We start from the raw sequence: 18,041 nt of genomic DNA on the forward strand, positions 1-18,041 counted from the left end.
TCCAGGAGATATGAATCACCGCGATCTGGGCAGGAGGGAGAAAGTCACATCAACAGCGGTGTTTAGAGTGGAGGGAGAGGCAGAGAGAACGAGAGAGAGTGGGTTGGATAGAGAGAGAGAGAGAGAGAGAGAGAGAGAGAGAGAGAGAGAGAGAGAGAGAAAGGGGTCAGAGATTAGAAAAGAGGAGCTAACAGGGGCGAATGGAGAGAGCACATCTGTCAGTGGCTGGAGATCATGGCAGGCCGGAGACACTAAGGAGCTTACAGCCGTAATCACAATGGGACACTATGGCCATAGTGCAGTGGGGCATTACATAAATGGGCCACCATTATCCACCATCAGCCCCACTGGACAGTCTGGACTATTATCTAGTCGGCAGCTTTTTTTTTTTTCCTTGCTAATTGCATCGGCCCACTAGCACACAGACCACACAAAACTTCACGATAATGTCTTCAGATTTTTTTTCAGGTCTGCATGATGCTCCTACAAACGGATCTTAGGCCACATGAAACCTTCTCCAAACCCATGACGTCACCACAGACCGCACGATCGGCGATCTGAAAAAGCGAAGCTGCTTCTATAAATTCCTGAAAAGCACTTTTTTGCAGATGCGATGTTTTCACCCGGCAGCAGCGACATGTTCTCCTTTCACACCATTCAAGGGAGAGAGGGAGCGAAAAAAGACTTAATCCTCCTAAGATGTGCACGGACGAGCTGTGTGTTTAAATGACCGGCTATTGTGTGCAGGTTTTTGAACTCGCAAGGACTGGATTCAGAGACAGAGGGAGAGAGAGAGAGAGAGAGAGAGAGAGAGAGAGAGAGCACAGGAGGAGGATGAAGGGAGGAAGGAGAGGAGGAGGGGGGAGCGTGTCAGAGCTCGCTGTTGCGGTGGCGTGCTATCAAAGGCATTAGCCCCCCCCCCACGCCCACCTACCCACCTGCCCGCCCGCCACCAGCCATACCTCACACATAGTGACACACTTTTTCCTCTGCTCAGAGCAACTCGGCTCAGCTCAGCCACACACCGCCTGCAGTCTACTGCTGCGCGTGTGGGCGAGCGTGTGTGTGTGTGCATATGTGTGTGTGTCCTTCAGCAAACTCTGCGTTGTCCTTCAACTGAAATCTACTCGGACTGTCCTCGCGCCAGGCCCAGCCATCAATAGTCCATCCCCTGCTGAGCCTCGGCCACATTTTGGGTCTCAGCATTTCAAAGTTTTTCCCTCTCATGCGGACGTTACAGGTCCTGCTCACAACACCCCTTCAAGATTTGTTGTTATCGGCTTTGTGATCGAACTGGATTTACATGAGAATCGTTTAGTATTTCACAAGTATAAACCGACATCCCTCTAACTGAGTGTGTGTGTGTGTGTGTGTGTGTGTCCAGTTTGAGGAGGCAGAGGCTCTGTCGCAGAGTGTGGTGTCGATGGGGGATAAAGCCGGAGAGTTTCTACCCAGGGCCTACCTGGCTCTGGGACTCTGCTGCAGTCTACAGGCCTCAGAGGGTAAGGACACACAAACAGACAAGTACACTGAGAATATCCCCTCCTGGAGAACTGCAGCGTCTTTCATTTGTTCAGATGCTTCAAAACAAAAGGGTTACCACAGCTGACAGTTTTACAGTTTGGGAAGAAGGCGGATTTGTGTTAGAAGAAGGTAAAGGAAAGAGATTTAACAAAGCCCATCCAAAACACTCAGGCAGAGCTAGGCTAACTGTCTCCTCCCGCGTGCACCTCCTTTGTGCTAAGCTAACTGTCTTGTGGCTTTATACTGTAGCTACATACATAAACAGAGAGTGACACACGACAGTGGTTATCTAACTCCTGGCAAGAAAATTTCATTCCCAAAATTACAAAATACTCCTTTTCATGGTCGTGGGTCACTATGGAGGGTAAGGACAAAGGCCCTCTTTGTTGTGTAGGCGTGAGAACTATTTGTATACTTTTACTGCTCAAATACAGCGAAGCTCAAACTGCACCGAGTAAACTTTGGTTCTCTCCTCTTCTCTGCAGCCACTTTGAAAGCTGATCGTAACAAGTTCAACAAAAAAGCCCTACAAGCCCTGAGCAAGTAGGTTCTGGTTCCTCTATTCTCCCTCCACACGTCCTTTCTGTTTATCAGTTTTTGTACCATTGCCTTCATGTAGCATTTTAGCTTTAGCCATGCTAGCAGTCGATCCAGTAAATATGGATCCGGACATTCATGTTCCTCTCAGGATGAATTGTTTTCCTATCAGGTCATAAAGTGCTTTAGTTTATGACCAAACACCTGCGAAACTAATTGACATTCCCATCCACCTCAGATGTGTTTGTGTTAGGCATAAGCATGTTAGTTCTGTTGCTGCTTGTTAGTATACAGATGTTAGCATTTAGCTCAAAGCACGACATCTGCGCCCGAGTTCAGCCTCATGGTGAGATCCCACAAAAACCTGGGTTTTTGGAGTTTATGGCACATATGACATCAAAAAGTTTACTCCATAAACCATAAACACTTTTGCTAACACAACATGAACCATGAGGGCTGTCTCTCTCTCTCTCTCTCCCCCACAGGGCTCACTCATTAGACCCCCAGGACGCACAGATTGCTATGTATCTGTCTCTGCAGCTGGCACTTGTACGCCAGGTATGAGCAAACAAATGGGAACAACATCACGCACCTTGTCATTAATAATCGGATAATATTGCCGAATATAAGTCACACCGGAGGACGGTTGTGTGTCTGACAGGTATCAGCAGCCATAGAGCCTCTGCAGGCGGCGTTGTCTCTCCGTGGGGACGACTTACACTCCCTCCACCTGCTGACCCTGCTGCTCAGCGCCCAGAAACACCACCGTCACGCTCTGGACACCCTGGGCCTGGCCCTCAGCCAGCACCCCAGCAACTTCAAGTAAAGCCCACTAAACCATCCCACTCACACAGGCTACAGAGAATATTGTTGGAAGTGTTGGTGAATTGAGGATGAGGCACCAGTCGAAAGCCGTGGTTTTAGATTGTGTGTGTGTGTGTGTACGCGTGTAAGAGTAGCTCCAGTGTGGTGCAGTGTAGCCCTGTCCTTACACTAGTCCCCTCCGTAGGGATAGGGTGTCTCAGCTCCACTTTGTTGGAGGCCAAGCACACACACGCACACGCACGCACGCACGCACGACGCCTTATTTAGACGTGTCAGACTGGAGGCCTGCACTGCGGTACCTATGCCCCTCATACACCCTTACCCTTTTAACACTGCAGCTCTGACCCGAGCCCCGGCACTGCCTCACCGACAGAACTCAGCCCTCCGTTACAAACACCCACCTGCCTGCTACACTAAATAGGTTAAAACACAAAAAACTGACTTCGACATTTATGCTGGAATTGTTTTGGGACAGCGAGGTGTTCACTGATTTGCTTTGGGACTCTTTGAAAGGACATGCTGCAGGGATTGAACCTGCGACCTTTTGGTTATGGGCTGGCATCTCCAACCATGTGTCCACTACTTCACAAACATTTCTACCTTTGTGTCATGCTTCACCAAGCCTTAATCTACAAATACTTTTTAATTTACTAATAAAAAATTGTAATAAGAGTACCACTTGAAATTAAACGGTTTAAGGCAGGTTAGCAGCATTAAAGCCCGAAAACTTCGGTTAAAGACGCCCCCGCAATCTCACAGGAGGATTCATTCATCCTGAACAAACTCATTAAAAACACATTCATTAGTGGCGGATAAAGCTCCATGATATCAGAGTTGAATAACAGTAACAATCCGGGCCAGTTGTTTTGCACTCACCATAATATGGATGCATGTTGCATCATCTTTGTGATGTGTTTTCTCTATTTCAAAGCCCGGCAAAGCATTTCATAATGCAGCCATTTGGGGTCAGTGTTGGCCTCCATGGTCTCAGCACAGACAGATGGGGTACATCCATGCATCAGGAGGGGGAGGAAGAGAGAGGAAATGCAGAAAAGAAAAAAAAATACAAGAAAATTGATGAAACAACCGAGGGAAGGAAGAATGTAAGAGTGAGAGAGAGCCTGACAGGAGGAAGAAAACACAGAGACGGAGTGGGTGGATGCAGGGAAGATGATGGTTTTATAATTACACAAGCTTTACTGATCAGCACTGTATGTACAATTGGAAGCCGAAATCTGCACTCTCTCTTTCTGGATGCACACACATACACACACACACACACACACACACACACACACACACACACACACACACACACACACACACACACTCCTAGATACTTGACTGCTTTGACCCATTTAAGAGCTCTTTTTCCAGGCCCAGCCAATCACGTCGTTCTCTGCGCCAGGAATCCCCATCGCCCCGGTAACCATGAGGTCATATGGGTAGAGCAGGCAGCATCAGTTGTTGTTCCCAAACTGTTGTTATGGAGAGACATTGAATCAGAGCAAGAGAGGGAGAGAGAGAGCCAGAGATACTTATCTATACACTGGTAGTTCACTGAATGGAAGAGCTGAATTAAAATGAATTCTTAGCGTCCATCAACTGTGTGATCATCGATCCGAGTTTCTAATGATGATCTACAGGTTCGATGTAGTGCTAGAAAAGTGTCTTTGTGGCTGAAGAGAGACCTTAGAGTTCCACACAGACCTGAAGTGTTAGTCCCAGCCTGACCTGGCCCAATTCATTTGGGCCCAATTGTCCTGGGAGCAGCAGCTAATGACGTTTTTTCGATCCTTATTCTCTGTCTCGGAGTAAGAGCTCTGGTCTGAGCACATCAATGTAACAAACAAATCTAGTCTGCTACTGATTGACTACCTGTGAATATTACTGGAAACATAATATAGTGTATAATACACACACAAAATTACCTTTTGACTCTACAGTGCCGCTCAGCTCTCCAGAGGGTTGTAGTGTCTTTCAACTCATAAAGTCAGCGAGTATGTGGTGAACAAAGTGGAGAATTTGCAGATATAGACAGATGTATGCCACTGGAGTTGGTGGAGACCAAAACAGAGCTAAAACAAGACTAGATACTGGACTAACAGAAGCAAAACTATAAATCAATGTGGTTCTGTGTCTGCTGTATATGTGTAAATGGTTGCCACATTGCACATAAGCTGTAAGCAATAATGCAGCTTTTATGAACTAAAACACAACAATCTGAAAGATAAATGTAGTTCAAATAATTGTTAACATGCAGATGGAGAAGAATGTTCAAGGTGAGAAAAGTGACAAGATGATCAGTATGCACTGCACAGTTTATGTAATGCTGTACTTCATTACAACATACAGTTATCAACAGTATTTTCTCCTTTAACCCGGCCTGTAATACGCACATGAAAACAAATCCAAACCTGCCAGGCTGAGGCCGAGCTGCACACCTCAGAGTCAGAGAGGAGAGAGAGAGAGTGAAAGGAGGTGTTTTCTCAGTAACAAGCTCATTGAATATCATTTGCTTTGGATGTGTGAGCGAGCATCAGAGATCAAAGCTCGTATCGTGCATGGTGCTTGGCATGCCGCGACAGTTGTGTGTGCGTGTACTTGTGTGTCGTGGGGGTGAGGGGCTGTGGGTGTACGTGTGTACGAGATAGTAATCTGGCATGTTTGTGTGTGTGTGTGTGCATGCATGTGTGTGATTCTTGTTAGCCACTGCCTCTCTGCACCACAGCAAACTGTCAGCTCGCTGTAGCACACCGAATTCCTCCTTCCTCCTTCTCTCCCACATCCTCCATCCCCAGCTTCTGTCTTTCCCTCTCTCATTCTCCCTCTCTTTCCCCTGTCTTTCTCACCATCTTCGTCTCTCCTTTGCCTCTCATCTTTTTTATCTCTCCGTCTCCATTGCTCCCTTTTCTTTGAAATTTTAATCACCCAGTAAACAGGCATGCATTTCAATGTGAAATGGGATTCTGCTACAGATTGAGAGAGCTGAGGCGAGAGAGGGGGAGGGTTGTGTGTGCATGGGTGCGTGTTTGTGAGTGCGTGAGTGCGTGAGTGCGTGTGTGGTTGTGTGTGTATGTGTGTGTGTGTGTTAGAGAGAGAGAGAGAGAGAGAGAAAGAGAGGGAGAGTGATCGTGGTCTCGCAGTTTGTACTAAAGAGAATGATTAATCCCAGCCTTTGATTCTACATTCATCTAAAGGGATGTTGCAGCATGAGCAAGTGTGTGTGTGTGTGTGTGTGTGTGTGCGCGCGTGCGTGCGTGCGTGCATATGCATGCCTGGCTTATGCTCTACTTCACAAAGCAAGCTTGTCTGCACAGGCTTGTGTGTGTTAATCTATATGCATGTAGTGTGTGTGTATCTATGTATATATATGTGTGTGTAGTGTAAAGTGATGTGTGCACCCTACTCGTGTATCTGCATGCGCCGGTGTGCCTGTAGAGAATACACACTCTGATCTGTGGGAGTGCAGAATGAGTAATACTGTAGCTGTACCACTTTTTCAAGGGAACATTATTAGCTATTTTTATATGGAGTTTACGCTGGCACTCACCGCTCAACTGGCCACCGCGTTTACACTGAGCTACACCGCTCGCTGCCATTCGTCCTCCAACACAACACCAGCCTCATTCCCAGGAGGCTGTTAATGACAGTCTTTGTAATCTGACGCGTAGTTTTGAGCGCTGTCATCTTGGCGGAATCCATCTTTTGTGGAGCTGCGAGGGAAACACCGGCAGTGATGGAGCGGTGAATACTAATAGGTGGAGGACGGTCTATCTTCGGTTGACTCAAATCAGTTTGATATTACTTTCTGTGAAATACACAAGGTGGTGTTAATTTGACATAACTATCAATAAGTTGGTGTAAATAGTGTCCAGTGTATATAAGTACAAGGCCTTAACTTGACACAGGCTTACATGGGAGATAGATTTGCTCATCATTTTTCCAATCTGTACATATGTACGTACATGTATCTTATTGTATTTTTTTTCTTTTCTGTATCGTATCTTTCTTTACTTTTCCCGCATTATGTCTTGCTACTCTCAGTAGTGTTGTGAAGTGGAAGTGCCCATTCGTGTTGGAGGAGTTTTTCTGCACTCTGTGTTGTCTACCACAGAGACATTGAACTCTCCTGGATAATGTATCAATCATTAAGGTTTATGTTGGGACTCTGAACACCCCTGCTGATGGAGAGTCAGGTGAAGTCCATAATGCATTTCTGGAGCCTTACAGCAAAACAGTGTTGCAACAAAATAACAATGTTCCGTACAGTTTGTTTGTTGTAATCATAGTCTCTGGAAACACAGAGACCCCCAATTAACTTAACAAGGACATTATTTAGACCCTCGACAAGCAGTTGATTTTGTTCAGCCACTTTAGATGGGAGATGTTTTTGGAGACCACCATTTAAGAATTTGCAGTGAACTCAGTTGCGGTCGTTCTTTATGTTATTCATCCTGGATACCCAGTAGGAGAAGTCAGTCCTTTGTACGAATGACACTCCTACACACACACACACACACACACACACACACACACACACACACACGCACGCACACAGAAACGCACACACTTGCACACACGCAGGCACTCTTCACTTTCTCGACACATTTCAACACTAGGATGGCTTTACACCATCACAATGCTTCTAAATGCTTTGCCACACTGGTAATGGGGAGCCTAGAGACACACGTGCACACACACGCGCACGCACATACATGCACACACACAGACACACACACACACACACTCTGGTGGACCCCTACTGGCAGGCACATCCTTAACACAACGTCCCTCAGCAGCACTTGTCATCCACACGTCAGAAAATCCAACCCCCTTCCTCCCACACACATACACTTTCATTTTTTTTTCTTTTCCAACATCCCTCCATCTTCTCCTCTCACACACACATGCACACTCATGCACATACACACACACCCATCCCCCAGTCGTCCACTGACCGGTGAGTCTGTAACGAGGTGCATTTCACTGAGAGTTTTCTCCCCTGAGACAAGCTCGTCTCGCTCTGCTATTGATCCTCACCCTCCCTCCTTCCCTTCATCCATTTTTCTCCTCCTTCGCTTCCTCCTTCCCTCTATTTCCCCCCCCACCCAACAACCAACCACTCCACCCTCTGACAGGAGAGCACAGAATAAGTCGAGGAACCCTCAACAACAGGGAGGCGGGCGGACATCAGATGTGGCCAACACCACATTCTCTCTCTCTCTCTCTCTCTCTCTCTCTCTCTCTCTCTCTCTCCCCTCACACTCATGGATGAGTGATGCCCATGACAGACTGCATCCTCTGAGAGCCCCTTCTGGCAATTACTACACACACACACACACACACACACACACACACACACACACACACACACACACACACACAAGTTCACGCGCAGACACACACATGCACTCGCACGTTCTCATCAGAGACTCCCACATCACTTAACCAGTTGTCTTCAACTAAAAGGGCTGAGCGGAAACACTCTATGGCCTCTGCTCATCAACCTCTCATCACACCGTAGCACTCACACAGACACACATACACACTCACACACACGCATACATGTACATGTACACACACTCTCAGAACATGTTGTTGATGACTATCTCCACCCCCTCTCTGTTTCTATTGATCCCTGTGCGCCTCAGTCTGCATGCATGAGTGAGATGTTGATGGGCCCTCAGCACTTACTCAGCCACTATAGGAGCTCAGACACATCCACATGGGTACGACTGCATGAATGCATGCATGTTTGTGTTATCTATATGTTCAGAATGGAAGATGCTTCTCGGGTGACAGGTGAAACATTTCCAAGAAACAGAAAGGAGTCCCGTTGCCCACGTTATAGCACTTATAATTACCATTATCAACATGCTCATATAATGGTTGTTTCTTTATTTTTGTAACCATACACATAGCTATCAGCTGCACAGGATAGTCGCCACAGAGCGGTCTGAAGGTTTCGATTATCAACAAGTTTCCGCTTCTTCTTCTTTTCGCTGAATATTGTGTGTGTTTGTGGAATCAGTGACAATAAGAACAGGTTTGACTGGCTTTTGGGTCCAACTATACATTCCTTCAGGTGAATTCACTTAACACTTTAATGTCTGATGTATAAGTACAAAAACAGCACTTATAGGACTCATAATGGTAGAAATTAAGATGATGTGCTAAAACATGAACCAAAAAAAACGTAGGTTTGAACAAATATGAGTAATGTGTTCATATTTTTCTGTCCCAGTCTCTTGTTCACAAAGGTGAAGCTTGAAGAGGCTCTCTTCGGCCCGGCTGCAGCCCTGCAGACCTGTGAAGAGATGCTGCAACACTGGCAGAGCCGATACGATGTCAGCCGCTCCAGGTGAGCGTTCACGTGTGAGATGTGGTTCTTTGCTTTTTTATGAATGTGCAACAGCTCACCGCTCAACTGATTTTACTGCTATCCATTATGGAGCTGGGAGGGGAATTGGTATTGGTATAATCAATGGGGTATTGATTATTTATATTGTATTTGTGTGTGTGTGTGTGTGTGTGTGTGTGTGTGTGTGTGTGTGTGTGTGTGTGTTCATGCACTCATGCATTTCTCATATATTGTGACCATGGAATTATAAGGTTTGACGTGCGAGCGGACTGGATACTGTGCCTGTCACATCTTAAACTGCATCGAGTGCAGTAAAGTGCTCTGTTATCCATTATCAACCTTATCAACCTCAGAGGTACTCTAAATATGCAATTATAGTATTACAAGCAAAGCATAATATATAATTATGTTTAACTGGTAATGATATGGTTCCATCTACTAAGGAAGATCAAGTGATTTTCTTAAAAATAGGAGACAGTTTCTACTTCTACATTCCGTCAAACAGATTTGAGCATACACTGTAAGGCTGCTGAAATACACAAGTTAAAATCTACACAGACACAAAGCCAGTTAGCAGCATGGTAGTGTTAGCGTCGCTTCATTAAAATGTTCTAAAAATGTTCAAAAGGTTCAAAAAATGTAGAAGGGGATCTATTATGCTTCTCCTTGTAAGATTATAACTATCGCTGAAAATATAAGTATTAATATGATGTTAATAAAGGTTATAATGCAGACTGATGTTCGTCTCTCGACCAGAGAGATAACCCAGTAGTCAGTACAATAGCAGGGTGAAAACTTTTGATGATCAGGTAAGAGTGGGTTTATCAACACACATATTGATCAATTCATTAATTGTAACTTAAGTAAAGCATTAGCGAATCGGAATCTGTTCAGGGACTGCGAACTGTAAACAGAGGTTCGGGGCTGGATCGGGTGGAGCAGTGATCAACAGCACAATAGAATGTGAGTAACTGAAGAGAAACCAGGAAATCTAATTTTAGACTTGGTGTTTTCTGTATCAACTTACAGTTGTTGAACCTGTAAAGCATCAACCATAATATTTCACCCTTGAAGGTTTGCTATGTCTGAGGCACAGCTCACCCACCAGAGACCCACCCATCCACCCATTAATTCTATATGTTTGTACCGATGTGGTTTAGAGAGCCCTCACCAGGCCTCTGACCTTGTTCATGTTATATAGAGAAAATACTTTCTGGTTTTAACCCGTGTGCACACGATATTTATGGGCCCATGATAAAGATCTGGATCAACTTTTTTTTTTATTATATGTCTTTGAGGATGAGGTGGTACTTAATCACTGTCTGATCCGTGCGTGCTGACCCTTGGCGGGTCTTCCTGAAGTTTGTCCAATCAGAAGACAGTGGACTTTAAGGGAGGGGGACTTACAGAGACAGAAGCTTAAACCGCTTGTTTCAGAATTAATCGAGGGGCTTTCTGAACTGTGAATCACTGCGTTTGTGAGCGTGTGAGGTGATTATGCTTCTCCTCAACTGCACACGTCTTCATGTATGTGTGTTGCAGTGAGACAGATGACAGCAGCAGTATACCAATGGCTGAGAGGGCAGAGGTCAGCCCCGGAGCTAGGAAACTCTCCATCCACCTCACCCTGCCTGACTTCCAGGACACCTCCACAGGTCTGCGCTCTCTTTTTAATGAGGGACTGCCACTGTACATGGTTGGACTGTAACATGCTAAATGGATTATCTTAGTTAAACACATCCTCCTTTATCTGTGATGTTGAGTAAATACTGGTGAGAAAGGTGAATGTGTAGGTCAGACCAAATCCGGCAGCATCTGACCTATTGTGGATTAGAACGATGTTTGCCTGTCTGCGACCCAGTTTTGGGGGAACAGATGTTCTGTTTAAATATCAATGATCTGACTCACCTCGACACCAGGATCAGGGCTCTGTCCACTTGCCAGCGTGTCACAGGAAATGTGTTGATGCTCTGAAAATTAAAAGAGAATGAATAGTGGTTTGTTTTCTAGTCAGCCTGGCTCTCCCCTGTCATTGTATTACAATCTAATGGCTAATGAACAAATTGTATTACATATTCGAAAGTTTTCAGTTTAATGTGAACATTTTTGCTACATGTTTGGGTCAAAATATCCTTTCCATGCATTTATCATTTAATCTAACATATGAAAGCATTCATTGTGTTAAAGTGTAATCAGGTTGCCAACCAGGATTCAGTCTCCCACTGTTGCTTAAAAAAATAAGTTTCAATTCTAACGGTAGGTGTTTGCTGTCCCTTCATCGCCCATCCCAGGTTCGCTGAGCCCTTCTTCTGTTGCAGCGTCTCGTCTGGAAGCGGCCCTCTCTGAGGTGTCGGACATGAGCTCCATCCGTCGCCAAGGACCCGCCTACATCTGGACCACCCTGGAACGCATTTGGCTGCAGGCTGGTATGACACCTAAGGGTTATTTTCTTTCTTTTTCACTGTTAATTTGGTTGCAGATCAACCAATTACCATGCAGTCGTAGTGTTTACTGCCTGAGTTCATTTGCTGTTGAACTGGGTGAACAGGGAAGCTTATAGACCAGACAGTATTTATAAACTCTAATTTAAAGAAAGTTGGCAATGAAAACTGGCTATGGACAGTAATCAGATTACAGAGGGTTCCGTTTCCCAGTGTTATTAAGCTTTATCAATTATAATCCAATTGGCTAGTGCAAATGGACAAGGTATTGATTTCAGACAATTAAAGCATTCCAGTTCTCTAGTTTTTATTTGGAAGACCACTGCAATAAAAATCTAACCAAACTAAGAGTAACAGCCAGACTAGCAGCAGTGTAAAAATGCTTAATGCTAATGTCAGCACACTAACATGGGGGTTGTATTTATGCCTAATATAAAATTTATGGCAATTTATTCAATAGTTGTTGATCAAGTTTTATTAAATGCACAAATGTCAACCTCATGGTGTTGCTAGCAAGAAGTCAGGGATCTTCAAAGTTTGTAGTCTTCAAGTCAAGTCAGTTTAATTTATATAGTCTAAAATCACACATCATATCGCCACAGTGGGCTTTGCAATCCACACAGTGTACAGTACCAACCTCTGTCCTTAGAAAAACTCCCTCAAAAAGTAGAGAAAAAAGGGAGCCTTCTCTCAAGTCAGACAGGCATGCAATAGATGTCACACGTACAGACCAACAAACTCACACAATATACCGACTGTAATGACAAAACATCTGATACAAGTAGATTATATCATATCATCATCTGGGGACCATTAAGTTGCGTACAAGGTTTCATGGAAACCCTCCAATCAGCTCTGACCTTTAGGGAACATGTGGTGTACCTCAAGGACCAGTACTTAGACCACGCAAACTTATGGTTAAGCATAATGTAGGGGTCAAATAACCCCTCACCCCTTGATGTTAGAAGAAATTACCTCAGCAGGCAAATCCAGATCAAACCAGAACAAAAACAGGAATATCTGATGGCATCCTTTGAATGAAAATCTTCTCCACACACACACACACACACACACACACTGCTGGGCAGATGCTGCTGTGAAAGCTGTGCAGCCTGACGGTCTTACACAACTTGCTGACCTGCTTACAAGCTCAGTTGAATTTCAATCTCTCTGGGGAGTAAGATATCGTTTATTCACTTGGTACAATGTGAGCTAACATTTTTAGTCACGTTTTGAGCACTGCAGTCACAGAAACTCACTCCAGGTCACCTAAAGGCTAGAAAGCCCGATGTGGCAACAAAATAAAAGAACCATTTCTGCCTGTGATGGTATATTTATAACCCTTATATTGTCAAAAAATACATAATTTAATGTGATTACTGATGCCATTTTCTGTTATCTCTTTAACAATTTAGTGAGCAGGACCATTTCAATCCCATTAAAGACCACATAGCTTAGTGCGCACTGTACCTGCATACATATGGCCGCTGCTCTACTAAGGGGCAGAATGGCAGTGATGCATACCGCTATTACTTCCAGCCCTTCGGCTTCAGTCTGCCTGTGGAAGTTTCACAGGAGAGCAGAGCGTCGATGTGAAGGGAGTACAGAGACGCTCACCACAAACAACACTCCATCCATCCACTCAGCTGGAGTGGCCGAGGCATGAGAGCGGGAATCTACACAGCCAGCCGAGTGAAGGCAGTGATGCAACCAACATACCAGTGTGATGCAGTACAGGCTGAGTGGATGGGTGGAGGGGCCTTGGGGGGGTCACGTCTCCCGTGGCCTACTGTAATTTGGAGGGCATTTTCTGCGTCCAACCTTTGAACTCTGCGGAGAAAATAGAACATGCTCGCTGATTTGTGCGTGCATGTGTGTGTGTGTGAGAGAGCAGGGGTGTGTCTCCGAACTCGAGGCTGAACCGGTTGTACCCTTGATCCCCCGCGCTCTCCTTCCCAGCATTCCTCTTCTCATCGGTCACTTCCTCTCTCAATCTCACATCCTCATCGGCCAAATAGGAAAAAACACACACAGAGGGCTCACTCCTATGTAACTTTACCAGCACGCACACGCGTACCTGCAAACATACAAATGGACTACGTACATGCAATGCAGGAGCTGATCTAATCTCTTAGATCTTTTTTTCTGAGAGCTCAGGTGAGGAGCAGGAAAGGGTCTTACATAACCAGAGAGCATTCACTGAATCCTTTTTTCCCCCCCCAAAGTGAAGCTATGAAAAGGAACCCCGAGGCTGGGAAATGGCTCTTTTTCATCTCACAGAGGTAGCATGCATGCACTAAGTATTTCCCATCTGTGCATCCATGAGACACAGGTAAACAAACAAAACATCCGCTACCAAACACACACATGGGCTCACACGGCGCTCAGGAGCAGACGGCGTGTACATCAAATTTGTACAACACGGTTCACCATCTCTCTCTGTAACACATAGAAACACACACACACACACGCACACACACACACTGCCGACAGCATTGAAAGCTGCAGTTTCTTTCTCAGGGTTTCACTGGGTGTGAACCAGCATCCACTCATGAGAATGACTGGCAGCTCTCTGCGTCGGCATCCCCTACAGATATTGGTCAGTTTCCAGCCTCAGGGGCGGGTCCCTCTGGTCGGCTCTGTGTCCAAGTCTTATTGGACAATGACATGCTTGTAGGCGTGAGTCCGTCTTGTGTGTGTGTGTGTGTGTGTGTGTGTGTGTGTGTGTGTGTGTGTGTGTGTGTGTGTGTGTGTGTGTCTGGGGTTTGTCCTCATCTTCCCAGCTGCAGCAAAGAAAGGAGGCAGGCGGCTTTAGTATGCAATGGCCATATTTAGGCATGACTTTCATGACTTCCCAGGCACTACATCGCTCCCACTCTGTCTTTCACGCTGTGTGTGTGTGTTTGTGTGTGTGTGTTGGTACGTTCAAGTGTAGTGCAATGTGTATTTGAGCACGGCACAGTTTACATTTGAGCATGATGCTGCTGAACTCTCACAGTTAAGTCATCCGTCACATGTTACTGATGGGAATCTCCTTTCTCTCTCCCCTTGATTATCCTTCCTCCATCTTTCCTTCATCTCTCATTCACTCCATCCTTTTTCTCCCTGTATCTCATTCCTTCCCTTCGACCTCTTTCACTCCTTACCATCATTGCTTTCTTTGCTCTACCCTTGTTGCATCACTCTCTCCCCCCCTCCTGTCCCTCCCCGTTTCTTTTCTTCCTCTCTTTTACCTTTTTTCCCATCTACTCGTCTCTCTCACCTTCCTCACCCTTCTGCCTCTTCCTCCTCCTCCATCTCACCTTCAGGCCAGTTGTTCATGGCGGACGGTCGGCTGAAGGAGGCCCAGTTCTGCATCGCCGAGGCCAGCGCACTCTTCCCCAACTCACACTCGGTGCTGTTGCAGCGGGGCCACCTGGCCGAGCTCCGGGGCCAACTGGACGAAGCCAAAGGCCTGTATGACAAGGCCTTGGCCCTCCACCCCACAGGAGAGCGCATCCTCGTGCACATGGTGAGAGACAGTGACAGCTTTGGAGGCTGCAAAATTAAATTAGGATTACCATTCCGCTCAGTGGTCAGTTTGCGCACTCGCACACGCACAACATGCGTGGATACACTAACATGCTTTATTTGAGTCCATCAGATTACCACTGACATAAGAAGCAGACCGAACATGTGCATACACTCATGTACAACGACACACACACACACACACACACACACACATCTATGCACATGTTTTGAATGCTTTACTTGAGTTCACTCCATAACATTGAGTGTTACGCAAGAACTTGAGAATTAAGTCTCACACACAGGAATGTTCACAAATGTCTTTTCCTAAATTCCTCTAAATTAGATTAGACAAACATTTATCTCTGTCAGCTCTCTGTAATGTGCACACAAACGACACACACACACACAAACATACACACACACGCACACACACACAGAGCTAGGTGGCATGTAGTTTCTCATGTACATCATAGAATTCTAACAATCTGGTATCTGAAGAAATTTGTTCCAATTTAAAAAGAAAAAAGGTTTTACTGCACTAGTCTGTACTTAAATGGGAAACGTGGTTTTAGCTAACTGCATTGCAAAACACTCATATACCAGTTCTTACACCAAAATTAGCAAGTATTTGTGTTTTTTTTAAGAAACGGGTGAACTCATTAAAAACAGGCAATTGGCTCCTCTCTTTTGTCAGTGGTTGAGTTTGCCTTTCTGTTTTTTTTTTTTGTCTGTTTGTTTTTTTCCTTGAGTGTCACATTCATCATCACAAACTCACCAGAGAGATGGTCCAGACCAGCAGATCACGTACCTCATCAGACTCCATCCAGAGGACATTAGATCATATTTGTGATTAGACACATAAATATTTCTTGAGCTGATGTTGGAAGTTTCTAAGGAGGGAGACATCTCACTACTCTCTCGTCCCTTTTATGAGTTGCACTGGTGCAGTGTCGATCAGGCAGCTTGGAATGACACAGAAGCCTGTGACAAGACAACAGTGGTTACTTTTGAAATCTATTTCAAACTCTGCACAGACATAACAATGTTCGAGCACTGCTTGAACAGAAACGGGTAAAAGTATTAACAAACCAGCTGCCTTAACTGAAATGTGCGTCATAGCATCACACCTGGCAAGGAGTGAAAATTAACATGTCAGCCTAGGTGTTTTGTTTTCACTACAGCCAAACAGAGCTGGAGTCAATAAATACTTGTGACTTCTGCAGAATCATTTGCAGATTATACACATTCACACTGAAGACAAAAGCCAGATGTTAATGGGTGTTGGTGAGTTTTTGTCCAGTGTGAAACAGGTAATAAACAAAGATAGAAACACACAGGCATGCACACACATGCAGACCTCCTGCTAGGTATATACGTACATTACATGGTACCTATTGAGAGAAATTATAATTATATATATGTGCATTACTACCTTACTAACATTCATATAGTGTTTTGAGTTTATTTACCGACTTTAATGGAACATATTCTCCATCAGAATCTCAAAACAAAATGAAAATGGTGAAAATGCCAAACTAACTCTGCACCAGTTTATGAATGAATCTCAGAGATAACAATCTCTTTGCTTTGAAAGGATTCAACAATCAATATCAAGTGGTATATCTGTGATTCCTCATCGCAGCATACATGTTTCCTGGCATGTTTAATCAATATCTGGTCAGTACCTCATTAGGTTGAATCAGGTGTGCTGGCAGAGCTGAACAGATCCCTAATTTTTTCAAAAGCTGTGCACTAGGTACTTAACCAGATAACATTGTGTATTGTCCATTTCTGAGAAGAGGCATAAATGTTAGCTGATCACATTTGCATTTTTAGTGTTTAATTCAACAGAATTTATTCCTCTAGCTTGCTATTAGCTGCTAATATTAGCTCACGAGCTGGGCACAGCAATGTCAGCTGCTCATAATCATTAGCAGCACAGTGCTGCACTGTGTCAGTGTCAGGACGGTGGTCATTACAGTCTTAATTATCACATTATGGCTCACTCATATCCTGTTAATTTGTTGTGGGCAAACTTTAAAACATTTCAGAAAATAGAAACAAACAAACTTTGGTCCATAACCAACACATGACAAATACTGCTCAAAGACTCGCTTTCTCTCTGCTGATCATCACTCCCCCACACTTCTTTCATCTGAGCAGATCCTCTCTCTCTCTGTCTCTCTCCCTCTGTCTCTCTCTCTATCTCTACCTCTCTCTCTCTCTCACATCCGCACTATAAAGATCCTCTCTCGCCCACTTCTTCCCACTCCCTTGCTCTAGTCTGTCTTCCAGATGATCCACTGGATTAACCGTAGCTGCTCTGACCTTTGAACTCTCTCTGTTGTCATGGTGAAGGGACCAGAGAGGGATATTCCTCAAATCCAAGACTCAGACTGCCCAACACGCACTCGTGCACAATATCTGTGGTCTCCATAGTGACCATAGATGTGCTGGTTGATATCTGTATGACTTGAGCACTGGCCACCTTGTGACCACATAAGGCTAATGCTCCTGCTCCTACTGTGCACTTAAGTGTGGGTGCGTTGATCTGCGTGTGTGTGCGTACTGCAGCGCAGTCCCGTTGGGGTAGACAGAGGTACGAGTCTCTTCCATATTTGGCCTGTGGGAGAACCAATCCCAAGGGGTGAAAAGTTGAATCGAAGCCAGCTGGCAGTGTCCTACTCTGGGTCTCTTACAGGGCAGATGTGTCCTCACTGTGTGTGTGTGTGTGTGTGTGTGTGTGTGTGTGTGTGTGTGTGTGTGTGTGTGTGTGTGTGTGTGTGTGTGTGTGTGTGTGTGTGTTAAAGCATGATTTTGCCTCTCCTCCGCAGATT

The 18,041-nt window shown here is 45.1% G+C and overlaps 1 protein-coding gene across 5 annotated transcripts in view; it reads left to right on the top strand.

The window, feature by feature from the left end:
* The window catches only part of ttc7a (tetratricopeptide repeat domain 7A), a 49,011-nt gene that overhangs the window by 18,650 nt on the left and 12,320 nt on the right, over positions 1–18,041 (top strand). For all 5 annotated transcript variants that reach the window (XM_037123853.1, XM_037123855.1, XM_037123854.1 and 2 more), the window contains 8 exons: positions 1,385–1,502; positions 2,010–2,067; positions 2,547–2,619; positions 2,723–2,883; positions 9,134–9,250; positions 10,793–10,905; positions 11,542–11,676; positions 15,000–15,202. In XM_037123853.1, coding sequence (XP_036979748.1) covers positions 1,385–1,502; positions 2,010–2,067; positions 2,547–2,619; positions 2,723–2,883; positions 9,134–9,250; positions 10,793–10,905; positions 11,542–11,676; positions 15,000–15,202 — 978 coding nt within the window. The remainder of the gene's footprint in view (positions 1–1,384; positions 1,503–2,009; positions 2,068–2,546; positions 2,620–2,722; positions 2,884–9,133; positions 9,251–10,792; positions 10,906–11,541; positions 11,677–14,999; positions 15,203–18,041) is intronic.

The sequence above is a fragment of the Acanthopagrus latus genome, chromosome 15 (genome assembly GCF_904848185.1).
Source record: "Acanthopagrus latus isolate v.2019 chromosome 15, fAcaLat1.1, whole genome shotgun sequence".
Lineage (NCBI taxonomy): Eukaryota > Metazoa > Chordata > Actinopteri > Spariformes > Sparidae > Acanthopagrus > Acanthopagrus latus.